Raw genomic sequence first — 24,862 nt, 5'->3', positions numbered from 1 at the left:
CTGAAAGCTCTTGACAGGCCCCACGACTATCTCTTAAACGCAGAAACAAATTTTTGCTCTCACTGAGAGACCCGCTGCAGTACAACAAAGCCCCAGCACTGAAACAGGTCCTGGGGAGATAACTGGCAAGAGAGAAAAGAAACCTAAACTGCTACTGCAATGTAAGCTAGATAATTGATTTCTAGTAGCTCTGCAAAGGTCAGAGATAGAAAACTACAAGGGTGCTTGCATACGCTACGCAGCCTCTACTGTGTAGCTTTAAAAAACATGCAGAATTTCGTGTCAAGTCAAAACATTAAAACCTAGCTGTGTGCAATGTACCTGTGTCAGTTTAATGATCCCGCTTAAATTTAAAGCATTTTTCCATACCATGTTCCATAGTGAACACCTAAATGCATCCAACAATATAAAAATATATATTTGATCTCTACTCATATTTTTCTTTCACACTTTGATATAGCTAGGCCTGGAGTGCTAAGCAAACACCTGTACGCATATTCTACACCTATAGTTTCGAAATATTAAACCCCCCCAAAAATTAAAGCTCTCAGTGAAAAAAGAATGCTATGCAGCACCGCTCTGGATGTTAAGGTTCTGACTGAAGGAAAATTGATTCAATAAACATATAGAATAAATATTTGCTGGATAAATACAGTTTATGTTGAAGTTTTTGAATTCTGCACACAATATAAAGATCTGTTTCCAAACGCAGAACTGCAACATGGGAAGACTCCCACTGAAGGCTATACCTGCAAAGCAACTACCTTTGCTGTGGCAACATTTTATTTAAAAAGCTATGATACTGAGTTGTAACTCTTTTTTCGAGTTATGGAAAGTATTTTCTAGACCCATAGGTGGCTATAAGCCAAATACAATCATAGGTCAGGTACCTAATATGCTTCCTAAATATTACATATCAGTAAAATCCAATACTGCTTTGTGAGCACCAGTATTCAGTAAACTACAGTAAACTCTTGCTAAAACTCAAAATCACTGGAACTATAGTTTCTAGCCCCGGCCAAGCCTACTATGCAACTCTTCTAATTAGAAGTTTCAGGAAGTTCAAAAAACTCAGGCTCCATGGAAGATACAAGCTTAGCATCTTGACATTCTCCATACACAGAAGGCTTCTTACAGGGTCACCTGCAAGTAATAGCTGACATCTCTCATATACTTATCATTTGTGATTCATACCCTAGTAACTGGAGGCTGCAGTCCCTCTAGGAGAGCTCAATTTTTGCAATTCAGTGGGTAAGAGAATTACTTCAAAGAGAACTATAATACCAAACAATTATATAAGCAATAATAGAAAAATACCTAAAGTACCTTTAAGATGGCCTGGCATTCCAAGCACTGAAAGATTCTCAGGCCATCATGAGGCAGAAGAGAACATGTGGCACATACAGCACATGAGTTACTTTAATGCTGTCAGTGGCAGGTAATTGACATAGCTATGGAGGAAGATTTCAAGACCAAGTCAAACCTGTTCAAACTTTCTTTGCCCTTTTTCTTTTTTGTTCAACTTTTACGGTACATTCTCTATCAGAGAGATACTCAGAGATCTAAGCTAAGGCTGACATCTTCATGTGCTGAACACCACAGACATACACAAGTAGTTCCTTCCCTGAAAACTTTACTGGAAAAAAAAAAACAAAACCCAAACAAACAAATGGGTGGAAGGGGGGGGAGAGAGGGGAAGAAAAAAAGTAAAAAAAAGGAGAGTGAAGGACAAGCATTCCTGCCTTTAAAAAATGAGAACTAATGACATGTGGTTACAGAAAGTTTAAACTAACTTGTCCTGTTCCACAAGGAAAACCCTCAACAAAACTAGTGAGAGTAGTCATGGATCAAGTAAGTCCCTCTGCAATACAAATTACAAGAAACATCCTTCCAACACTTGACATGAAGTTTTGATATAGATCATCTGTGCATGAAACTGAAATTGCTTTAGCTTTACTCAACGATTACAGCTAAATTGGGACTACAGGATTTCTCCTGCTCCAGGATCAGGCTCTTCAGCCAGTGTCAATATACAGACTTTCCTGGAAGGTTAGCAGAGGGACAACTGCAGGACAAATTAACTGTGTAAGACAAAAAGCAACAAGAGCTTCAAGTGAAATGTTTTACTCAGAGTGAAAACAGTTTTACATATTGTTTTTATAGTGTGTCTTCACAGTCTACTTCTACTCTTTGGTAGTTCCAACCCAGCTTTTTGTTTACCAGCAAGAAATCTTTGAGTCGCTTGGCTTCTGGATTCCTGAACTCTGAACAGTCCATCCATGACTCCAGCAGATGCTCATGTTCACACCAAAAGGCAACTAGGAAGTTAGAGGCCAAAAGGAGACTGGTAAGTCAGACAGAAGGCCCTTCATCTTTGAGTCACCATGACAGTGCATTTCCAAAGAGGATGACTTTTGCTGACCATTCCTTTGGCCTGAGTGACCTTTCTTTCAGAACGTATTTTAAATCTCTGTCCTCCTTATTTATGCGATTCTATTCTTTTTAGCACAATGCAAACAGTGGGGAAATAAATACACAACTCCTTCAAGGCGTGTTCCCAAAGGTATCTGAAAAACAGATTTCCCTAGATAGGCCTGAATCCCATTCTAATTTTACACAAGCATTAAGAGACCATTTCTACTGATTGGGTGACATGCTTGAGAAAGTATGCAATATGTTCAAGACTTATTTGTGCATATGCTGCTCTCTGTAAGGATAGGGTAATCTAGCTTTTAGAAAGAATGAACTGAGGTCTTGACAGCTTAGAGTTACCAATAATTACACAGGGCTTTTCAAAGAGTATGGAGCAATATGCTTATTTAAACCTTAGTCAGAGCACACACATAATCCTGTTTCATATGCCAAAATCACCCCTAAAATTCACGTTAAAAACAGTGTCATTTCTCATTTGCTACCCTGTTGTTGCCTTTGTGCCAATAATCTCCACAAGGTGAAAATGACCCAGGTGAAGCTGCATTAAAGGTGCGATCCTAACAGATACCTCTGCAAGCCATAAAAGTATCTGGAAAATATATTCAAATGTAATCTACACATTCTGATTAATACTTTGAAATTAGTTTTGCCAAGACTACTATTTTACAGAACATATGTTTGTGGTAAAGCCATCACTGGTACACCAGAACTCAATTTCCACCTGGCAAATGACAATGAGAGTTCCTAAAATTAAAGCTATTCCACCAGCGATTATAACAAGGGATTCTGTCAAGAATTACTTACTCCTACCTGCATGTGGAGAAAATCATTTAAAGAACAAGTTCTGAACTGCTAAATTAAATATATATATATGTGTATGTATATATATATATATATATATATATAGGTGGAAAGTCATCTAGACAGATACAGGTGAACAACCCAGGAGAAGGTGAGGTGTTTCTCCTGAAAGGGATCTGTTGTGGCACTAGATGAGTCAAGATCAGGGAAGCTGACCTGAACTAGAAAGACCCCACAGTTCTAGAGATGGGACATAAACATCAGGGGAGCAGGTTTCTACCCAGGCCCCTCATGAAGGCTCAACCTCAGACCAGAGTAAAGGGTTAAAAAAACTGCAGCAGAGACTTGCAAACTTTTATTGTGTCTGCAGAGACAAGACCTGAACATTTCTTCAGAATTCTGTGCAAAGTTTAAAGGATTAACTCTTACACAGCTAGAAACAGAAAGGCTTAAGCTGTGAGGAAATCCAGCAACAAGACAACCAGGCTGCAAGGTGTAGCTTTCAAAGAATGACAGGTAAAAAATCAGCACACCAAAGGGTGGTGGTGAGCTACCAGCCAGCTCCTGAACACCAGGCAGCTACTCAGGCCTCAGCACACCAGGTCACAGGGGACCAGGACCCAGCACAGCAGTTTGGTAAACTTCCAAACTGAGGAGAGAGAGGAAAGAAAAATACACAGCACTTGACTAAGGTTGCAAAACTAATGTTTTAATTGCTGAACTTCATTAAGGTCCCTAGATGACAGGCGCAGCAGAAATGCTTGTTCCTATTAGTCCAGCTCCTGCTGTGCTCCCTTACTGTTCTTTTTGTCACTCTGGAAGAGAAAGAGGTGTTGTCAAGCAAAGTGGCAGCTTACGCAGCATATTATGCTGTTTTTTTCCCCCACAGCACTTTTCATGATTGCTGTAAGAACTGTAGTTTTTCAATTAACATAAGTAAAACTACAGCTTAATTCAATATGATTTCAAAGTGACTTAAGGCATGAACATTAACTAATGGATATAGAGGGCTTATCAGTGCAAGAACTTAATGTCAGAATGAGGAAAGTTACAAATTGAGATTTCTGCTATGTTTAACAGAAAATTTAAGCACAGGAACATGCACAGGGACATGCATCCTCTCACAAACTCAAACACAGCCCAGGAGAAAGTGAAGTTAACACCCATCCGGTGGCTGACCCTATTACACAGAAAGGCTGATGCCTTCTTAGAGCTCCATACAGATGCCATTGAAAACCTGGTCCTTGGTTACTTCAGTCTGTCATATTTCCCAACACAATTTCTGACATATAACTGCATTTGCTACTCGCATTCTTAAAAACATGTTGTTCTACATGAGTAGCAATACTACATATTTCATCCTAGAACTGTATTGTAAGAAAAGGTTAAATCAATACCTGTCCTCCCCCCTTCATCTTCTGTTTTGAACATGACCTTCCCTCTTGAAAAAGCTGTACTCCAGGTCTCATGGTTCAGAAATTTGCTGAACTACACACTAGTCCCAAGTGTGTCTTGCCTGCATATTCCCTGGAAGTTCCCAGTACGGGATGCTACAGCCCAAGGCTGCTCAAAACTCCTACTGAACCTGACAGAGAATCACACCTTGATGGACAATCAACACTGAGGGCAGTAAAGAAAGACTGGAGATTCCTTCAAGTATTTAAAAAACAGGTAGCATGGAGCACCTGTAAGTTAGTCTTGATTTTCTCCTTCATCTCAACCAGCAAATGAACTCAGACAAACTTTTTAGCTTAAATGACTTCACAGAGCTGTCATTTATACTACAAGACATTCAGACTCAGCAAAAGGGAAAATTTATAGCTAGATGAGTGGATGCACAACTAAATTGCGATAACCTGGATATAGCTAAAAATAGTAAACATAGGATGTCAAATAAAATTATCAGAGGTTGTTAAATACTCTGATTTAATGCCCCAGTACACACACTCCACAGCTTCCTTTGTACAAAACATAAGCAACTGTTTGAACTACAAGTTAACAAGACTGCCTTAGTTTTATTTAGAAGTGAAATCAGTCTTGCCAGAGTATCATTTTAATGGAGCAGTTACACCCCAGGTATTCCTAACCAGCTCAACAATAACTTGGTGCAAAGCTCACAGCTCTGAAGAGATGCCAGCCTTTGGTTTATGTACCTGCCAAGAAAATAATCTGTAGTTTTATCATACTGGGCTGTTCAATCCATTTTTACTTTGCTCTAATTCACAGAAACTAAGGGAATTCCCAAAATGCTTCTGAGGTGCTGCACGTTAACATAGTCATAAATTAAATTCTTAACACATTTTCATTTACATCCTCTCACAACCTTCTCAACTCTCACCAAACACTTTAGGCCACTAATCCCAAAGTGTTCCTTGTAACAGGCTCATATAGTAGGGTTGTGGTCTAAACCCAGCCAGTAACTCAGCACCACGCAGCCACTCACACTTCTCCTTTTTCCCCTCCTCCAGGTGGGACAAGGAGAATCAAAAGAATTTAAAACCCAAGAGTTGAGGTAAGAACAGTCCAATAACTAAAGTACAATATAGTGATAATAGAAAGAATACCAACAATAACAATAATGATAATAATAGGAAAGAACAAGAGAAGTAATGAAAACTCAGTAAACAGCAGTGATTCTCAAAACAACTGCTCACCACCTGGCGACCAATACCCAGCCCAACCTGCGCAGCAACCTGGGCCTTCCAGATAACTCCCCCCAGTTTATAAACTGGGCATGACGTGCTGTGGCATGGAATACCCCTTTGGCTAGTTTGGGTCAGGTGTCCTGTCTCTGCTTCGTCTTGGGTTCTTGTCCCCCTCCTCACTGGCAGAGCATGAGAGACTGAAAAGTTTCAGTCCTTGACCAGGGTAAGTGCTACTTAGCAACAACTAAAACATCAGCATGTTATCAGCACTGTTCTCAGACTAAAGCTAAAACACAGCACTGTACCAGCTACTAGGAAGAAAAGTAAGTGTCACAGCTGAAACCAGGACAAGTAGAAATAGCAGTTAGAGAAAATAAAGTGTTGGGGGTTTTGCTACACCTGAAGAATCAACTCATTGACCTGTAAGCACTCACTTATTCTTCCATGTACTAAAAAGGAGACCTGGTGATGTTACCGGCCAAACAGGTAACAATTCTAATAGCTCCTCTTTGACTGAGATACCACATGTTCACGCACTACTGCTTATCCCAACACTGTCTCTCTATAGATACAATACACAGGAGTAAACATGTTGAAAAAGCCTGATATATAAAAACTAGATAAGGAGAGAAAACTTAATTATAAAATCACTTCAACATAGAAACATGACATTTCTAGGGGAAAAAAAGATCCATCTCATCAACTCTTTCTAGAAATTTAATTTCCTTTACTGTTAGAAAACAGTTCAGACACAAGGGATTTAAAGTTCTTAACAACTAAAACTCTTGATATTATTAGTTTTGAAGAACCTGTCATCACATATGCTGAAGCAAAATTCCAAGACCTACTGATGTGTAAGTTTTGGAATAAAATCAAACTGCAACCACATCCAGACACGTCACTTTCACATTTGGATATGTTATTTGAATATTAAAAAAACCAACAACCAAATAAAACAAAACCAAAACCAGAAACCTATGACACACCCACTACATTTGCAGCTACACTGTAAATTGGCTCAAGTTAAGAAAGCCCAGACCAAACTATGAGAAAGAACAGGAAATTGGAAACAAACAAAGAAAGAAAAAAAATCACTCTCTGAAATTAAATTCTTGCTTTTTAGCTACGCCAATTATTTTTATTGTGTTTATACACATCCTCTCTTGCAAACAAGAGTTTACATGTTACTGTATTAGCTTATAGAGAGACAAACTTCTGTTCACACTGATTCTGCCACAGAGCTAACAAAAATACCTCCAGAATCTCAGCTCTTCAGCTCACACTAAGGCTTACCAATTTTATACCACTTTAATTTTAATATTATTAGCAATAAGTATTATGTAGCATAAGTAAAAATGACTAAGTAATCAGATTTTTGGAACTTCACAGCAGCTATCAATTCCCGTCTTCATCTCCTACAGTGCTTCATCCTTTTCCTTCACACTAGCTCTGAAATGGATATGAAAAAATATTTCATTATCTATCCACAGAATCAATAACATTTTTGATAAATTATCAGATGTATTGGTTTTGCGCTCCACATTCCTCTTGCCACCCTCATCATGTCAGTGAGGTTATCCATTCTCTGTGGCTGAAGGTAAAATGCCTGTCCACTACCAAAAATATAATTCACTATGAGTAATGCTATCACAAGTATTTGTTTTCTTGAACTAGCATGTTCAGAATAGCAGTTCAGATAAAGCTGGCATGGATTTTTATATCTGTATTACAAAGTGTCCTTGATTCTGTTGACAGTTCCTCTCCTTTTGGGAAAGGATTAGGTGCATGTTCCAGCATTGCCACGAGCAACCGCAGAAGATGGAAACTTTCAGCTGAATCCCAAAATTGTAAAATGTGGGGAGATGCTTGTTTAAGGGATGCCAGAACCTGAGAGGGAGAGCTCTGATACCTCTTCCATATATAACTGCTTTACAGCTTTTTTCCATTCTCTTTCTTGCTGAGCTCTGCTTCTTGTATAGCTATGTTATTCTCTGAAATTAATCTTCTCTCATTACTATGTTATGTCCCACTGAATACTAATGGGACTGATTCTGCGACTTACCCACCAAAAAACTACTTTAGTCTCCCAGTTTACAGTTCTGAAGTACAAGCAGGTTCTAAGCAGCCTAAACAAATACGTGTGTTATTTGAAGAGTGCAGAAAGTTTTGCAAAAAAAACCTGCAAATTCATATGGCTGATCCCACAGGCAAGGCATTAAAAATTTAAAGAAAGCAAACAAACCAAAGAAACAAAACCCAAGAGCAAACACACACACACACTAGCTGAAGTTTTCCCTCTAATTTTTATTTTATTCTAAAATGTTAAAAATAAAATATACATTAAAACAGAGACCCACCATAGTACACTGTAAGATAAAAACCTAAGTTGAGCTTAAAGGTTATACTACAATGATTTTTTTAAAAAACATTCAAGGTAAGAAGACGATAAGGGACAAATCGTACAATGAAGAGGGTAAATTTACTGAATCTCCTGATAGAACTTCTTTTATCAGGGGGTGGAGGGAAATCAGCTTAAGGCATTTTGATTGGATTTTAGGCCCCTGTTCTGTAATTCCTGGTTCACACCTGATCAAAAACATGACTATTATGATAATGTCAAAATATCACAAAGGCAGAGTTTGCTTATTATTAAATGCTACTAAGCAGGAGAGGTTTGGTTTTAGACTTGTCAAACTCAAGTAACAAAGTAAAACTTTGCACCCAGAAAGCTTAACCACATTAAAGCAAGGTCTGAAAAAAATACCTTTAAATTAGCAGTCATAATTTCCTACATCTTGTTTAAGACTTATTAAGGTCTATCAGAAAATTACCCCAAGACATACCTAAAACACCGTATTCAGAAAGGGAGCTGTTACACACGGTATAGGGGGCCTGCTGCTCCCAGAGATGATTCATGGGAACACACGTTCTCTTGTCAACTTCTTGATCATGAAGCACATGATGCCGATGGCTGCAAATAGTTGTTGAAAGCAATTTATTAGTTAAAAATAACTTTGGGCTTTAACAGACCTATTTTGAAAGACAAACCTTCAACCCTATGTCCTAGAAAGCATGCAAGCAACATAGTTCCCTTTGCTTTACACACAACCGTGGTTTGGCTGAAATCTAGTGATACAGTTACCTGTCTAAATACAATTGCTGCACTATAGGGACTTTGACTATACAAGCTTGATTTCAAGCACTCACGGAAACTGAAAATACCTTGTCCCTAGAAGAACTAGGGGGAAGGGGAAAAGGAGTATGGAGGTTGTTGCTATAGAACAGACCATTTAAAGTAAAAAAAAAAAAAAAAAAAAAAAACACCAAAAAACCCAAAACAAACCCAAACAAAACCAAATGAAAACCCAAACAAACAAACAAAAGGATGAATAAAATTTTTATTAAAAGTGTTTCACTTTACCTCCCTGGCAAATTCTATTAATCTTTTCCTTAAATAAACTGTTATTTGTCTTTTATGCAAAAATGTAATCGAATGAAATCTCAGCAAGAAGACTTGAAGCAGTTGTATCCTCTTTCCTGTTATTTCCATTCACATGCACCATTTACAGTTCTACAGAACACCATTAATCAACATTAGAATGAGGCACAGAGGAATGCTACCAAAACAGAGATGACTGAAGTAATTACTGTAATCCATTAACTCCCTGAGCAGACTAACTGAGTGAATCACACCAATATGTCCAGCTTTACAACTGCTAACATAAGGACAGTTATTATACTGGTAACAACTACTGTGTGTTGTATAGATGCCAACACTGAACTGGTGACTGAATCTTTTTGTGCTTCCCTTTGCTATAAAACAAATGGTAGCAAAAGAGCTCTGAAATTTATTTAGCAGTCAACAATATAAGGCCAGGGAAACACAGAATATTTGAAGCAAAGCATAGGGAGGGAAGTAGACAGAAAGGGGAAAACAGACATACTAGACAGCTGTTAAGCAGAAAATCTTTTTGCCACCATTATGTTATTTTTGCCATTCAGCCAAAGATAGAAGGTCTAGCTAGGCGATAAGCTTCTTCAGCACAAAGTTTTGTGTTTCCCCAGCAAAAGGTGATTACAATGACCATAGACAGACAGCCAGAAATGTACATACAAGCCAGATAATTGCTGTTGTGCAATTCTCAGGTTTACTGACATCAAATCAGTACAAAATCAAGTCTCTCTCTTCCCCTTTCTTTCCCTCCAAGATGAGAAGGGGCCCAGTGGTTCTATCTGCAGCTTTATCCAGCTTCTGCCTATTGATAAGACTAATAAAATCCAGATGGCACATGAATCCTTAGCTACTCTTCAACAACTTGAATAGGTTTTTATTTGAACAAGTTTTTTATTTTTTTCCCTATGTTGCTGTGAGCATAACAATTATTTTTATCTTAAACATCAAGAAAAACCTGGATGACTGTTCTGGAAAATCCTCTTCCACCAAAGCAAAGAACTGAGAATACTATTCTCATGACAAGTCTATAGGTGTGTGCTAGACACAACTAGGTACCCTCCTGAAACAAGTCAGTAGTCTGCTCAACAATGAACATGTATGTTCCTCTCCTAGGAGGGGATCACCACTTTACAAGACCACAGTACTGAAGTGAATGAGGATAAGAAATCAGAGGGGTAGGGGGTGGAAATGTCACGATTTTCAGTTTTGTTTTCATGTCTTGTCCAAAGGATTTTGTTAAACATGGCATTTTTTTATAGGAGCAAAAGAAGAACGTCCAAAAGACTGGATACTAAATGAACCTCAGCACAGAAACACAGCACTGTTCCAGAGAAGACAGGCACTGAAATTTATCTCTCTTTTCTGCAAGCATTCACAATGAAGCATAGTGCAGCTGCTAGTTCATTCACCCCCAGCAATGAGCTTCACATCAAAGGCTGCAATTAAACACATCGTTAACATGTTACTCCATGGAGAATCAGGTAAGGCAGAACTGTATATACTTTACCGAATTATCAGATTTTGCATTCCTTCAAGCTCCACAGTCATATGTAGTCTCAGTACAAAGGACCTTATTTCACTTTAAAAAGGCTTGCCAATTATCAACATGCTTGCTCACAGGATACCCAAGCTTCAGGTAGCCACCACTGGAATGGTATTTAAAAGACTACATGATCTGCATCAGCAAATACCCTTCTTTTACTTCTCAGCAATTGGATGAATTGCAGCTGAATTTTTAGTTAAAAAGCAGAAAGAAAAATTACATATTTCTCTTTTTCAGCAAAAAAAGGAAGAAAATATCTAAGAACATTTGCTCTGCTTTAAATACAATTCTTTAAAATGCTGCATACAGAGACACAGGAGATTCGATTACTCTTGAGTGCCAGAATGTAGAACATTCAGACTGATGCTGAACAGCCCCAACTTGCCCTTCCCCACAGATCACCATACTGTTTGAAAAATGCCAAGGTGTTTCTTTAAGTATGGGACAGCATTTAACAGTTATCATTGTACTCACCTAAAAGTACCCCTCTCCACATCCTGTCCGCTTAGTCGGACGTGGATTCCTTCTTTTAGAAAAGAGCCAAAAGCCATGTATTCTGCTAAGGCCCAGTCAACTACCCTGTTCTTGGTCATTTCCAAGCGGGCTCTCAAAATCCGAGAGAGACCTATATAGGAATAAATATCAAAAATCAATGGACTTACTTGAGAGGTCTTTTATATTCATATTATATTCACCATCCTCCTTCCCCACTGGCTAACTCAAACATAGATCCTAATAGGGTCGACAAGTTGTTCTTCTAGAATTAAGGTGCTAGCAAAGTAAAATAACTTGTTTCCTAGGCAAAGCGTTGCATAATGTTCATACCTTGGTTTAGAAGAAGAAAATAAGACTGGCTGTGTCAGAAACTACTGAGGACAATAAAAAAAGACTCATGGTGAAATACTTCTTCCTAAAGATTTATTTTCACACCTCTAACACCAAGTACTGTTTTATAAGAGACTGAAAATATCGGCTATTGGGTTCATGATATTTTTTTTTCTTCTCTCTTTCTCACTCTCATTTTTCCTTGGCATTTGTCTTACTGGACTTCTGGAGATGCTGCAAAGTGAAACAGGATGGATTGATCAATACTACGAATATCATATAAATGGGAAATTTGTAGCAGCTGCCAACAGCTTTTCAGTTGGCAAACAAGAGCTGTTTTCTTACAGTGAAGGTTTTATAACTTGGTAAGACAAAACACAAGTTAGATATATTCCCACATAGAAAGTTATCTAACTACAAAAAAAGTGTCATAGGTGCACCTCATATTACCACTGGTTTTAGCGTTAAAAAAACCACATTAATAGTGCTTCCTGAGATGGGTGCCTTACTTTCCAGTAAGTCCACAAACCCGCTGCATAGAGGCAGCATTTACCACAAGGACTTGAAGAATGAAAGGAGGTGTTAACATTATAAAGAGACTTTTACCACCCTCAGAGGAAAATCTCATTAAAATGAGGTAAGGACCAGAAGTGGCATGATACTGAAAGAACATTATGCTGAGAATAAGCAGCAGGATGTTAACTGTCACATTCTCCTTGCCCATAGGATGGAAGAGTTAAAATAAAAGTCACAGGCATTTTCCTCTTTAGAAAACAACCCAGCAGCAGAAACATAAAATCTGAGCAAGAAACCCAGCCACCAGGAGAAATGAAGAATATAGCTGACCTGCATGTATTTTGAAGTCTTTGACTGGCACTGAACTCGCTACATTGCCAATATGAGTCAGCAGGTCTTCTGAAATGCCAGTTGGAGGACAAGACATACTCTTGGGTTCTCCATCCACATTAAAGAATCCTGGAAGTAAAAAAATGTAGTGAGATGTTCAAGGACTGATCAAGATATACCTACACTATCTACAACTAATTTAAAAACTCACAACTCTTAAGACATTCTAAGCAGCAATCTAAACCTAGTTCTTCACCTTTCACTGGGAGACAGGATCGTTTTGATTATATGACAACAGAACTTAATCTTACAGGTACACAATGATTTTTTTTGTTTCTGTCTTTATAACCTGTGAAGTCCAACTATGTGGGCAGAGGCAGCCAATAAAAGGCATATGGCACTTCAATCCCTCAAAAAAAAATAATCTCTGAAGGCAGAGACACTATTAATATTGCAGGAAAAACACTTCTCTACTAAACTGAAAAGATATCTTTTTCAAAGTCACACCTTACTTTGCATAGTTTTTAACAAAAGCATCTCTTCCAAGCTGATCTGGCAGAATGTTTTATTTACTATTAACAGGGGCAAAACAAAGGTCACATATTCTGTTTTAAAGGAACACTGTCTGATAAAAAGAATTTAAGAGTCCTAGAATATGGACTTAAAATAAAAGCACAACAATATTAACACTAGGATAAGTGAAAGGACGCTCCTCACCAGGCCAAGGTGAATCGAGCCAGTGCTTGATATGTAGGATCTTATTATCTTTAGATCTAGTATATGCTTCTTCACATATTCTATCATACTTTGCAATTTCTTCCTGTAAAACAAAAACTCTCATTTTAAAACAGATAAACTTAACACCTTTGTATCTTACAGATGAGACCTATCACTCAGTATAAAACGCCCAGTTATTTAACTTCTGAAGAAAATCACAATTATGCAAACAATTCAATTTTATCTAGGATCAAATTGCCTTCTAGAGACATGCTTACCCACATTACTCTAAATAAATTATTTAGTTTATTAAACAAGTGCTACAAAGGAGAGTACCAAGAGCTGAATTTGTAAGTATTACTCTAGAATGAGACAGAACTGAAGTATCAAACATAGCTGACAGTCACACTTAAGCAAACATTATACAATGCCATTCATGTCTTCCTACTGACAGTTTCTTAAGTTTGCTTTAACTCTGCCAATATGTACCTCAAACTCCTGCAGTGTTACAGTCCCATCTGCAATCAGTTTGTCAGCATACTTCTTCAGCACTGGCACCTGCTTATGAATCTGCTTGTACATTAGAGGCTGGGTGAACATCGGTTCATCCATTTCATTGTGCCCCCTCCTACGGTAGCAAACCTACAACGGGAAAGATGGTTTCTGTCAGTAGGAAGAAATGTAAAATGCAATCTTTCCATTTAATAGTTTTACAGAGATTTTAGGAGGTTTTAGGAGGTATAAAAACAATTATCGATTCTTGTGGACCTATTACTGTTTTACTTTGTTTAAATAAAGAAACTAAAGGCCATTAAAATCAAAGTATGTTTCTTTACTGGGTCTTCTAACCCACATAAAAGCAAGAAAGTAGTACATAATACACAGAATGAAAAAAATCAAGACCTACCAAGTCAACCACCACATCTTTATTGAATGTGTTTCGCCATTCTGCAGCTACACTGCACACATACATTACTGCTTCAGGGTCATCAGCATTCACATGAAAAATGGGAGCATTGACCACACGAGCAACATCAGTAGGATATGGAGATGAACGGGCCATACGGGGGTCTGTGGTGAAGCCAATCTAAAAATTCCAGAAAATTCCATTAAAATAAGTTGGGCATCACCCCCTACTTCATTTAAAATATTTAAGATTTGCATTTAATAGTCATTTAGACAGCAGTAGTATCAGCTTTTCATTTTGGCTAGCTAGCTACATTTTGTTTCCTTAAAAACAAACAAAACAAACACTTAATTCACAAATGGAATGAAATAAATATAGTTAATAAAATATTACTCAGTAAGAGTTGCTAGATACTATGATAATTTTCAGAAACATCCTAACCATTCTAATGAACAGAGGGGACAATGCACCCAGCTAATGAAAACAAAAATAAAACCAAATACACTAGCAACTATTCAGAAAACAAACTGATTGGAAAACGCTCTACTTGTTACCTGGTTGTTGACCACAACGTGAATAGTGCCATTCGTGGTATAAGATGGCAGGTCACTAAGATGAAATGTCTCATAAACCACTCCTTGTCCTGCAAAGGCAGCATCCCCATGCAATAATATGGACATAACCTAAAGGAAGAATTATACATACATATCCACACACATATATTAGAAAGCAAAACTGCAATTTAATCCTCTCAGCAGGATTTTTTTGCTCCATATTTCTGTAATGCTTACAAAATAGAACTGTCTTTTTATAATAAACCAGAGAATTCTCAGCATTCTGCTGTCTTTGCTTAGTTCACAAATGAAAGAAAGTTTAAGCCTACTTCCTGAAGTTACCCTTGAGGTAGCATGTCAAAAACCTTATCTAGTTCAACAGGTGATATATCCCTTTTGTGTAAGAGGAAAAGAGAAAGACTCCGTGATACAAAACTACTCGTAAGCTATTCTTATTAAAAAAATGAAAAGTTATCAATAAGTGTTACTACATTAAACAATATTTACCTTCTTCCCTGCTGTATCTCCCCGATAAAACTGTTCAGCTTTTGTTTTCCCTTGCACAACGGGATCAACTGCTTCCAAGTGAGAAGGGTTAGCCATCAGGGACAGAGTGATTTTCTTGTTTGTTGCTCGGTTGATCCTCTCATGGTACATTCCCAGATGATATTTTACATCCCCAGATCCCTAACATGCAAAACATAGTCACAATTCAGGAATGCCATTTATATCAGTTGCATCCTCTTGACTACACCAAAAAGTTGTGCTTTCAGTCTGAAAAATGCATCTTGCTAACTGTACCTCAATATGTACTATGAGCATGACACCATAATTTCAAACTGGAGCATTGCTCCTATTTTATTTTCAGATAAATATTTACAAAATATCAACCCTCCTTTCATTTATATAAAACAAAGAAATATGCTTAGGGATTACAAACTCAGTCAAATGACCTGGAACTTAACTATCCATAATCATTCCTGAGATACCTTCTGCGTATTAGAGGTACAGTACAGTCTTTAAATTTGTTAAGAAACTTTGCCAAATCATATTGCTCAAACTACAAAAGAAGACACGCATTTCAGCAGCTGACAATGCTCTTTTCATAATAAACATGAGCAAAATGACTATAACACTACCTTGAATGTTGACCTCTCTACACAGATCTATTGGAGAAGCATCTTACCTCATCAGCTGCTTCAAGTTTAGGATCAAACTGACAGAAGATCTGCTCCAGCTCTTTTCGGATTACATTAGCCAACACATTCAGTCTACCTCTAAAAAAAATTCCAAACACAGTTATGTCTCAAAAATGGTAATAATAGAGTGAACAGAATGAAGCTTATAAAATCAGCAAGCCATCCTGTCAGCAATTCACAAGAAGTTCACTTTGAACTTTTGAACCTGAAACCCTTCATTCTACCCTTCTTCCCATTGCAAAGCTCCTCCTTGTTTACCCAAGTAGGCGCGATGAATTTTGTAGCTATCTAACAGTCTTAATATAATGACATTAATAATTAATTAAAGGCAGACTGCAAAAGTAAGTTTGATACTATCTTGCCAAGCCATCTCAGTTCTAGACTCTATGCAATGGGATAGATACCATTGCTGCTGCCCCATTTGCTTGCCCCTTCAAAGAACACTGAAGAGAGTTTTGCTAGCGTTTACCTTTGAAGCCTGTAGCCCTCACTGACAGGTATTTGTTACACACACTGACAGGTATTTGTTACAGTTCTGTGTTTCCATTACTTGCTACGTCCAACTCTTGCTACACTAGATGCTCTTAATATCAAGTTCCTTAATAAACTTCTAGAACTCAAAATTTGTTTTAAGACTCATCTGCTGGGAGGTACCGGGAGGTATCCATCAACATTACCTATGAGGCATCCCCATTATAACATATTCAATTCCCATTTCACTGGATTTGTCAATGATGGTCTTAAGTGCAGGAATCATTACTTCACATCCTTCCAAACCAAATCTCTTTTCGGAAGACCACTTGCGAGCAAGGAAGTCTTCAAATCTTTGCCAAAAAGAAAACAAAACAAAACATAACCAAAACAAGAAACAGTGTTTATATTAAGCTGATGTAACAAAATCTTATTTGTTGTTAAACATCCTTTAGCAAATAACATTACATTACACTGTTTTAAAACATACGTGAATACACATGCTTTTAAGCCTCTGGAAGCAAGCCACGTGTAGAGAGGAGACATAGGAGAGAATTAAGCAATCTTTCTCCTCTGAGAAGTATTTGCTGGGACTTTGAAACAATTCAGACAGGAAGATGAGTCTCCACCTCAGACAAAATTCACTTCCCAAGTTAAACACTGCTCCTTCCTATGTACACAAAACATATACTGGCAACTGGGAAGGCTGAGTGATGCAAAGAAGTCTCTTCTATGGACTAAAGAAAACAGAACAGAGCCTGCATTTTCTGGAAGTAATAATTAAATGCTTGTAGAAAACCACAGCAGAAAGCACACCTACTTCACAGGTCCTATTCAACAGCAGGGCTCCTCTCAGACCATGTGATGTAACAGCTAGTAATGTGCCAGAAAGAGCTAGGACACTGATATTTCTGCCTCAGCTTCAGCTGGAAAAAGATGTCAATCCCAGACAGCTCTATGTTCTTTCATTCTTTAATGCATTTGGGCCAGAGGCAATGTGAGTGTTTAAAAAGTACTTTTTAACAGACATTGAAAGGATTATATGTTGTAAAGCTTGGGGATACAAAAGGCAAAGAAAATACATCTTCATGAAAATAACTGTATTGGTTAAGTCATCTGTGCAATGCTTCAACTCATAACACTGCCATAATCCATTAATACTTGCCCTATTCCTCACTTAGAATGCTGACATTTACCTCTTTAGATTGAAGTCCTAAAAGCAGTGAAATGAAGAGCTGCTGAAAGACTTTCCTTACCTCGCCCATCAATATACCCTTACAATTCAACCATCCAAGCAACAAGCCAGACCCTCAGCTGAGTTATGCTATCAGAATTCCTCAGGGAAGTCTGATGGGCTATGCCAGTTTATACAAACTGCAAGTGAAGTCCCATGTGAACAGCAAGTCCCACATGACAAATCAAAGTGGTGTACACACTGTTTTCTTCCTTACTGCTGCAGCAAGCCAGTACTGGACAAGCAGAAAGTTCATTATTTGAGGCAAACTGCCACTATTACAGAACTACACTGTTTTACAGTCGCATCTGTGGGGTTTACATTCTTTCTATTCTCCATCCCACCTGGGGAGGGGAAAAGGGACAGGGGTGAGCAGGCAGCTGGGTGGGATTGAGTTAAGCGGCTGGGCTTAAACCACGACACATTGTTTACTAATGCATACCCACAGTAGCTCAAAGATATACAGAGAGTACTTTTACAGGAGGAATAGTTAAAAATGACCCTTTGTTCAATAACATACAGTGAACAGGATGAGAACATACAGAGAACAAAGGATGAGAAATCTGACTTTAAAATTCAGTTTTGAGTACTGAACTATGTAGTACTTGGAATGAACATTTTTGAAAATGGTATTCTTGAGCAAAATTATTACTATCTGCTTTACAAAGCTACAAATCTCAAGAGCACAACCAGAAATTTGGCAGAAGATGAATGTTTGACTCCTTCATGCTTCTAGAAACCCCACATCTTTCCACAGCTTACACAGGAATGAAAGCAGAATTCTTGCCTCAAGATAAATGGAGATGCTGAGGGCTTGTTAAACAAACTTACTCAAGTGCAATATTCACCTGGCCACTAAGTGACTTTTTTTATTTCTGTTTAAATTAAACTTTTAATGAGACAATCTTGCTATAATATTGGCAAACAAAATACCTGGCAAAAAATATCTTCCAACACCTTCAATAAGTGTTTCATTTTTAAGTCTTTTAAAATAGAAGCTTAGCACAAAAATGTATTTTTATAAATTTCTAACTCTTGTGTTTATCAAAAGGATATACAAACTGTTTCAAATTGTAAGAACTGTAATAAATCATGTGCCTGAGAATACACTCTTGTTCTAGGGGCAAGACAGTAATTCAGTCTCTGGGATCACAGTATTTCCATACAGATTGCCACAGTGGAAGAGATCAATAAGCTGTTTCCAAGCATGCATTCATATATTGCAGAGACCAAAACCCCTGCTGCCAGGTCATGCAACCATACAGCACATCTTGGCATAACTCAAAAGAAAAATGGAAAAAACAGGACTTGAAATCACATTATGCCTCTCAAACCCAGTCCCATCCTGGCACAGCTTTCCAAAGAAACTGTTACCATCCCAGCAAGTCAAACAATGCTCATGTCAACACTTCACCCATAGAATTGTAGAATGGTTGGGGTTGGAAGCGATCTTAAGATCATCTAGTTCCAATCCCCCTGCAATGGGCAGGGACACCTCACCCATCTAGAAATTCTTCCTGAGCTGACCATTAGGATGGCTTCCTTTGATCATGGTGCTACAAAGATGCACAGTAGATAGAATACAGCAGCAGATCAGTATCCAGTGTTGTTCTGACACCTATTTTCTGAAATTACGAATCTATAGTACAGATTCATAATACTAGTCTGTTGAAACATTTTTTTCCCCAGCTTATCTCTGCAAGCCGATGAAAACATTGCCAGATACGCTACTAAAGGCTGCACAAGTGTTACAGAACAACTTGCCTTTTAAGGAAATGGAATACTAACATTCACTACACAGACCCTGACCCCACCTCACAGCACACACTTCCCTTTGGTATCACAGCCAGATTAAGTACACCCACTTGTACTCGATTTCACTTACTCTTCACCTCCACCTCAGCAATTTACAGACCACACTAGCTTCCCACACCAGCTTACATCCAGCAGTCATAGAGCAGTCCCAAGTGTCACCCCAGAATACCTCATTGAGCGCACCAGCCTTGCTAACAAAGTCCTTTTTTCCTCATTAGTGAACTTCATAACTCCCGGGGTCTCAAATTTCTGCCGGATCCATTGGCACTGCTCCACATCATTGATGAACATAAACTCCAAGCCAATGTGTTGGCAGTAGGTATTCTAGGATGTGAAAACAGCAACACATAGGCTTTGGAAGTTAGTGAGCCATGAAGAAACAAATATATTTTTCAAATTACATTTTCTGCATATATTATTTCTCTGAAAGCTATCTTTGTCTTCTTCCTCTTCCACTGTATCTTTCCCACAGTAATCCTATAAGCAAACATATTATTTTACTGAATCTAGTTCTGTGCCAGAAAACTTTCTCTACAAGGTAACATTTCAAAATTTGGAATCTGGAAGATTCTCATTTGGTTACACATTCAAGATAGGCCAATAAACCTGCCTTAAACTGACTGGCATATTCCACCTAACTCACTACTGTTCCTGAAGGTGTAATAGTCTTTGCTTTAGATGCACCAGCAGCAAGGATTTCATGACATTCATCAAAATTTACCCTTTTTTAAATGTCACCTGAAATCAAGCCATAAAGACAATGAGAGGACAGCTATGAAGCCTCATGCAAATTACCTGGTAACTGTCATGTCTAAGAAGACTGGAAATCTCAAAAAAGAAGCTAAGCAGCTAAGAGCAGAGAAAGGGTAGGGAAAAAATTCAAAGACGTTTCAGAAGTTTTACCTGCCTGCTGCATTTTTTCATTTTCTTTTTCTTACCTTAGAATATTTCTCCATAAAAATGTGTCCAAAATCCAGGTCAACAGAACTAAGACCCAATTTGAGTTTGATTTGAGACAAACCCACACTGAACACATCAGTGTGTGCTCTCTACTGCCTCTAAAAATGAATTTAATGTTAACTTTAATTAAAAAAAAAAATCCAAAGCTCTGAAGAGGAAAACTAGAGTGTTGCTTCTCTTTGTTCAGTTCCTTGAGGTTTTTAGATTTTGCTATTCATTTTGCCTATTTATTTGCACATGACAATTTTCAGGGTTATTTCCTGAAAACTGCTGCACAGGCATGCAGTGCAAAAACCAGAAAGCAAATACAGAGCTCAATAATGCAACAGAAACGTGACTTAACAAGCTACCATGCATCAGCTAAGCTGATGTAATAGTCAGATGTGCAAGTCAATACATTCTCTCACACTTGCAACAGGTCAAAGCCATGAGCTCTTACATGCTTTTATTTTTACATTCTTGTAACTCAGTTCTGTATTTCACCCTTAAAATTATTTCTTCACTCCTAGTCCTTTTTACTCCTACGGATTTCACTACTATGCAACAGAAATATCTACAACTTTAGTACTCCAACATCCTGTTAAAAGGACAAAAGAAATATCCAGTACTTACTAGCTCATTAGTTTACAAATTCATTCCTACTCACTGTTTTGCTATTTGGAGTTCCCTTCTAATTATATTTATTCCTTCTAATTATATTTATTCCTTCTAATTATTTTTGCTTTCAATTATTTTAGCTTTGATAACTTTACATGACATAACCATATTGCCTGTCAGATAATGAAACTCTAGAAAAAGGACTGGGGATGGAAAACTAGGACCATCACTGTCTACAGGGTACAGCTGGGCTTTCATGAATTTAGTACCCATACCTCGTATTTTCACCTAGGTAGAAGTCTCATTAAAGCAAGGGCTCTGAGAGCAACCCCTGCACATCCTGAGTAGTAAGATGCAAAGGTGTTTTATCTGTCATAGAACATTGAAAACACAAGTTCTAAAGGCTCTATTCCTTTGAAACAATGTCAGCTCTTTACAGAACTAGGGCCCAGGTTAGTATTGTACCATATTCACCTCTTTTCTACTCATAATCTCTGCATTTCAGATATGCAGGCAACAAAATCTACGGTGCTGCCACCTCTAGAAACAGTGCAAGGGTTGTTTTTAACATCATTTGGATTCCTTACATGCTCTATTAATAACTGACAAACAGTAAGTTTATGACTGACAGCTGGAAAATGTTCACTCCTGTTTGGATGAAAAACAATCACAGATCACAAAATGTCCCACTGACCTCCAATCGTTTGATGATCTCTCGCAAAGAAAGACTGTTCTCATTTCCTCCTATGAAGGTGGTTGTGGGCAGCTGAAAGACTTTGTCCAAATCTGATTCATGCAAACCATAAAACCCTGCAACAGGTACATTATCAATTTGTGAAGCAGGACAGGAGACAAAAAGGAAACCAGCATTCTTTTTCAAACCAGCACGAATTAAGTTTAATACAGCAATATCAAGAAAGAAGGTACCAGATTAAAAATTTAAAATGTGAGTATTTTGGAGGCATCCACTAGTCTGGAATGTTTTAATTATCTGATTAGAAGTACAAAACCATTCTTTCTTAAATGCTCAGATAGAACAACTGAAATTAAAATCACCCAAACCTTTTTATATTTTCACATAAATGCCATCAACTCCCCATACTACATCTTGCACTTCATTGTTTAGTAAAATAACTAACTGCAATGACTAGAATTTCTTCCTTGCTCTATCATGAGCAGCAAACACAAAGAACCACTTTTCACAGACAGAACCAGTCAGCAGGAAGCACACTAGACTAATTTATACAACATTAATGGACAGACTAAAAGAAAACACAGAACTTGTTCAATGTTACACTACGCAAACACTCTGGTGTATCTTTCAAGATATCTCCGTTCACCTTCTTTCTCTTTATAGGAAATTTGAAATAGCCATGTAATGACCTGTACAGCTCTATTTCCCAATCAACGACCCCTTATAAAGCAGACACATTTTCACACATGCACCCCCAACTACTAAAAGAAGGGACTGTTTAAGCATATTGTCCCATCTTGATTTCAACGCATCTGAACAACTTCTGAATGAGAATATGGTTTAAGAAAATATTTAACTTGATGATTATGCAGTTTCAAAAGCCAAAATACACAACAGATAAAACTGAAAGACTGGTATCAATGCAAGTTAGACTTTGCATGGTAAAATTTAATCTAAACCTGTTAAACAAAGAAAGGAAAAATAGCTTCTTACAATTCTAAGAAGCAAATCTATAAAACTTACAATAACATTGCATAGCTATGGAAGCTATATACAAGCTATATATACAAGCTATAGAAACTTACATATATATAAAAACTATATGTGTGTGTGGACATCTAAAAATATTTTAAAAACTAAAAATAGCTTCTCTATTTTTAGTTTTGAACTCTTTATCTTGGTTCCAGATAAGCTGTAGGCATCCACTTTAACACTGTATGACAGTGATAAGCCTGCATGTAATGCTTAAATCCATATAGAATAGTGATCCTTATTTCCTGTTAAATGAATTTTCGGATGATGAAAGCAAGGAAGCAATTAAAAGATGAAATAATAATGGAACTCAGCATTTAGAGTTGAAGTCAGGCCCTAGACCTGTGTTACCATCACTTTTACTATATAGTACTGTCAGTAACAACATATTTTGCATTATTAAAATAATATATTTTAAAATAGTGCATTTGGGGTTTAATAGTATTTTAATAATATATTAAAATATCAAATCTGGAGTAACAAAAAAAAGGGTTTGTGTACCACTATTTCTCCTTTTTTGCACCATAGTAAATTTTTCCAGCACAAAATTAATGTAATTTTTAGAGAGAGAAGAAAAGGACAAACTGGGAGGGACACGGGATGACGGGGACTTTAGTATCTTTTGAAACCAAGCAGTGTTAGCATCCTTTTTTTATTTATTTTCTTTTGCTGACTTTCTCTGACTTCATAGGTTTTTCATGTTCTGCCATGCATAAACCAGAACACGTACAGGAGTAATCTGGGCACACACAGAACATCTGTGCTTTGTACAACAGCACTGCATATTTACTGAAGCATCACTTCATGTTTAAAGAGATATAACCTTGTCAAAATCAAAGAGTTCCTGAAAACAATTCTGTAACTTGAATCATACAGTATGTACATCTGCAACTAGTTGCATTCCTAGAAGCAACTCCCAGAAGAAACTTCCTACCAGAAAGTTTCTCAAAAAAGAAACCAGATGACATGACAAATAAAATGCACAGAAAAATCAAACACTAAAATACTTCTGGTACCACCACAGACCTTTCATAAGTTTTCTGCCTGGAACATTCAAGGATAAACAACATTTAAGATCCCTCTTTTTTTTTTGTGGTGCCAAGACTATGTTAGAAATGTTTTCCCTCACAAACTGAACTATCACCTCAGCTACATTCTCAGACACATCCCCCCTTCTCATTCAGAGTCTAGCATGTTTTTCCAATGCTCATGAGAGCGTCAGTATGATGCCTTCTGGTGAGTCACAATGCTCTGTACTGAACTATCTGCACAGTTCACAGAAATTTGCACTGACATGCTAGCAATCACCCATGCTCCAAACAAATTCTATTTGCTCAGTAAATGTCTAATGTATTTTCTAGTAGGTATTTTCCTTTAATAAAAGCTGACAAACTTCAAAAAGAACCCCTGATTTGCGTAAGCACCTCTCTATTTAGTCTTAAGCACTTAACTGCCTTGATATGATAAAGGGTCAGAACTGCTTCTTTTCCTACCACCAGAAACAGAAAATAAAGCAGCAAAGAGGCAGCAGAGGTACTTAAAAGTAAAATTAAGCAGAATGTGTTTTCTCTAGTACTTGCACTATGTTTTATGCCCTGTCCAAAAAGCTTCTCTACATATCAAAATAAAATTGATTCAGTGTCTTTATCAAGTATAAAACCATCTTTTTAACAAACCAGGTAGATTGAAGAGTAGAGAAAAATCAATCAGATGGGTTTTTATTCAAGCAGAGAGAGCAAAGAAATTGATCAGTGCAATCTCTCAAAGCCATGCCCTCTTAGCAATCAAAACAACCTTTGCAAAAGCAGACCCCAGTGTATTACACTCTTCCAGCTGTAAACTAAAATGATCACCACTGAATTACATACACGAGTCAAGAATCCTACACTTTCCATGTTTTCTTCTGATAACTTCAGACTTCTTCAAGTTATACAGAAGGAATAAGTATCAGAAGCTAGAATCCAAATTTGGTATGAAATGTAGTTTCTCTATCCAGCAAGTTGGTTTTATTTGGTTTTCCTATTGACTACCCTTCAGATGTCCCCAGTCAAAACAAGTATCAAGCATAATGGTATAAAAGTAAATGAGATTACCAGAATCTTGGCCTAACAAATTGATTATCATTAATTCCTGGT

At 37.5% G+C, this 24,862-nt stretch overlaps 1 protein-coding gene across 2 annotated transcripts in view; it reads right to left on the bottom strand.

The window, feature by feature from the left end:
- Positions 1 to 24,862, bottom strand: part of OGDHL (oxoglutarate dehydrogenase L) — a 47,574-nt gene that overhangs the window by 12,303 nt on the left and 10,409 nt on the right. Inside the window, exons 4-16 of one of the 2 annotated variants that reach the window (XM_061449813.1) lie at positions 21,696 to 21,811; positions 19,614 to 19,768; positions 16,602 to 16,748; positions 15,912 to 16,002; positions 15,233 to 15,412; positions 14,726 to 14,854; positions 14,172 to 14,351; positions 13,754 to 13,906; positions 13,265 to 13,367; positions 12,548 to 12,676; positions 11,351 to 11,501; positions 8,723 to 8,850; positions 7,169 to 7,328 (exon numbers count right to left, since the gene is read on the bottom strand). In XM_061449813.1, coding sequence (XP_061305797.1) covers positions 7,318 to 7,328; positions 8,723 to 8,850; positions 11,351 to 11,501; positions 12,548 to 12,676; positions 13,265 to 13,367; positions 13,754 to 13,906; positions 14,172 to 14,351; positions 14,726 to 14,854; positions 15,233 to 15,412; positions 15,912 to 16,002; positions 16,602 to 16,748; positions 19,614 to 19,768; positions 21,696 to 21,811 — 1,673 coding nt within the window. In that variant the 3' untranslated portion in view covers positions 7,169 to 7,317. Of the gene's footprint in view, positions 1 to 7,168; positions 7,329 to 8,722; positions 8,851 to 11,350; positions 11,502 to 12,547; positions 12,677 to 13,264; positions 13,368 to 13,753; positions 13,907 to 14,171; positions 14,352 to 14,725; positions 14,855 to 15,232; positions 15,413 to 15,911; positions 16,003 to 16,601; positions 16,749 to 19,613; positions 19,769 to 21,695; positions 21,812 to 24,862 lie in introns of those variants that run through there. The other variant, XM_061449803.1, reaches the window with a different exon arrangement.

This window comes from Pezoporus flaviventris, unplaced genomic scaffold (assembly GCF_033815535.1).
Source record: "Pezoporus flaviventris isolate CSIRO_AGI_PZ_B2104156 unplaced genomic scaffold, CSIRO_AGI_Pfla_v1 ptg000001l, whole genome shotgun sequence".
Lineage (NCBI taxonomy): Eukaryota > Metazoa > Chordata > Aves > Psittaciformes > Psittacidae > Pezoporus > Pezoporus flaviventris.
The sequence above is the reverse complement of the archived record's forward strand: the minus strand, read 5'-3'. Positions and strand labels throughout refer to the sequence as shown.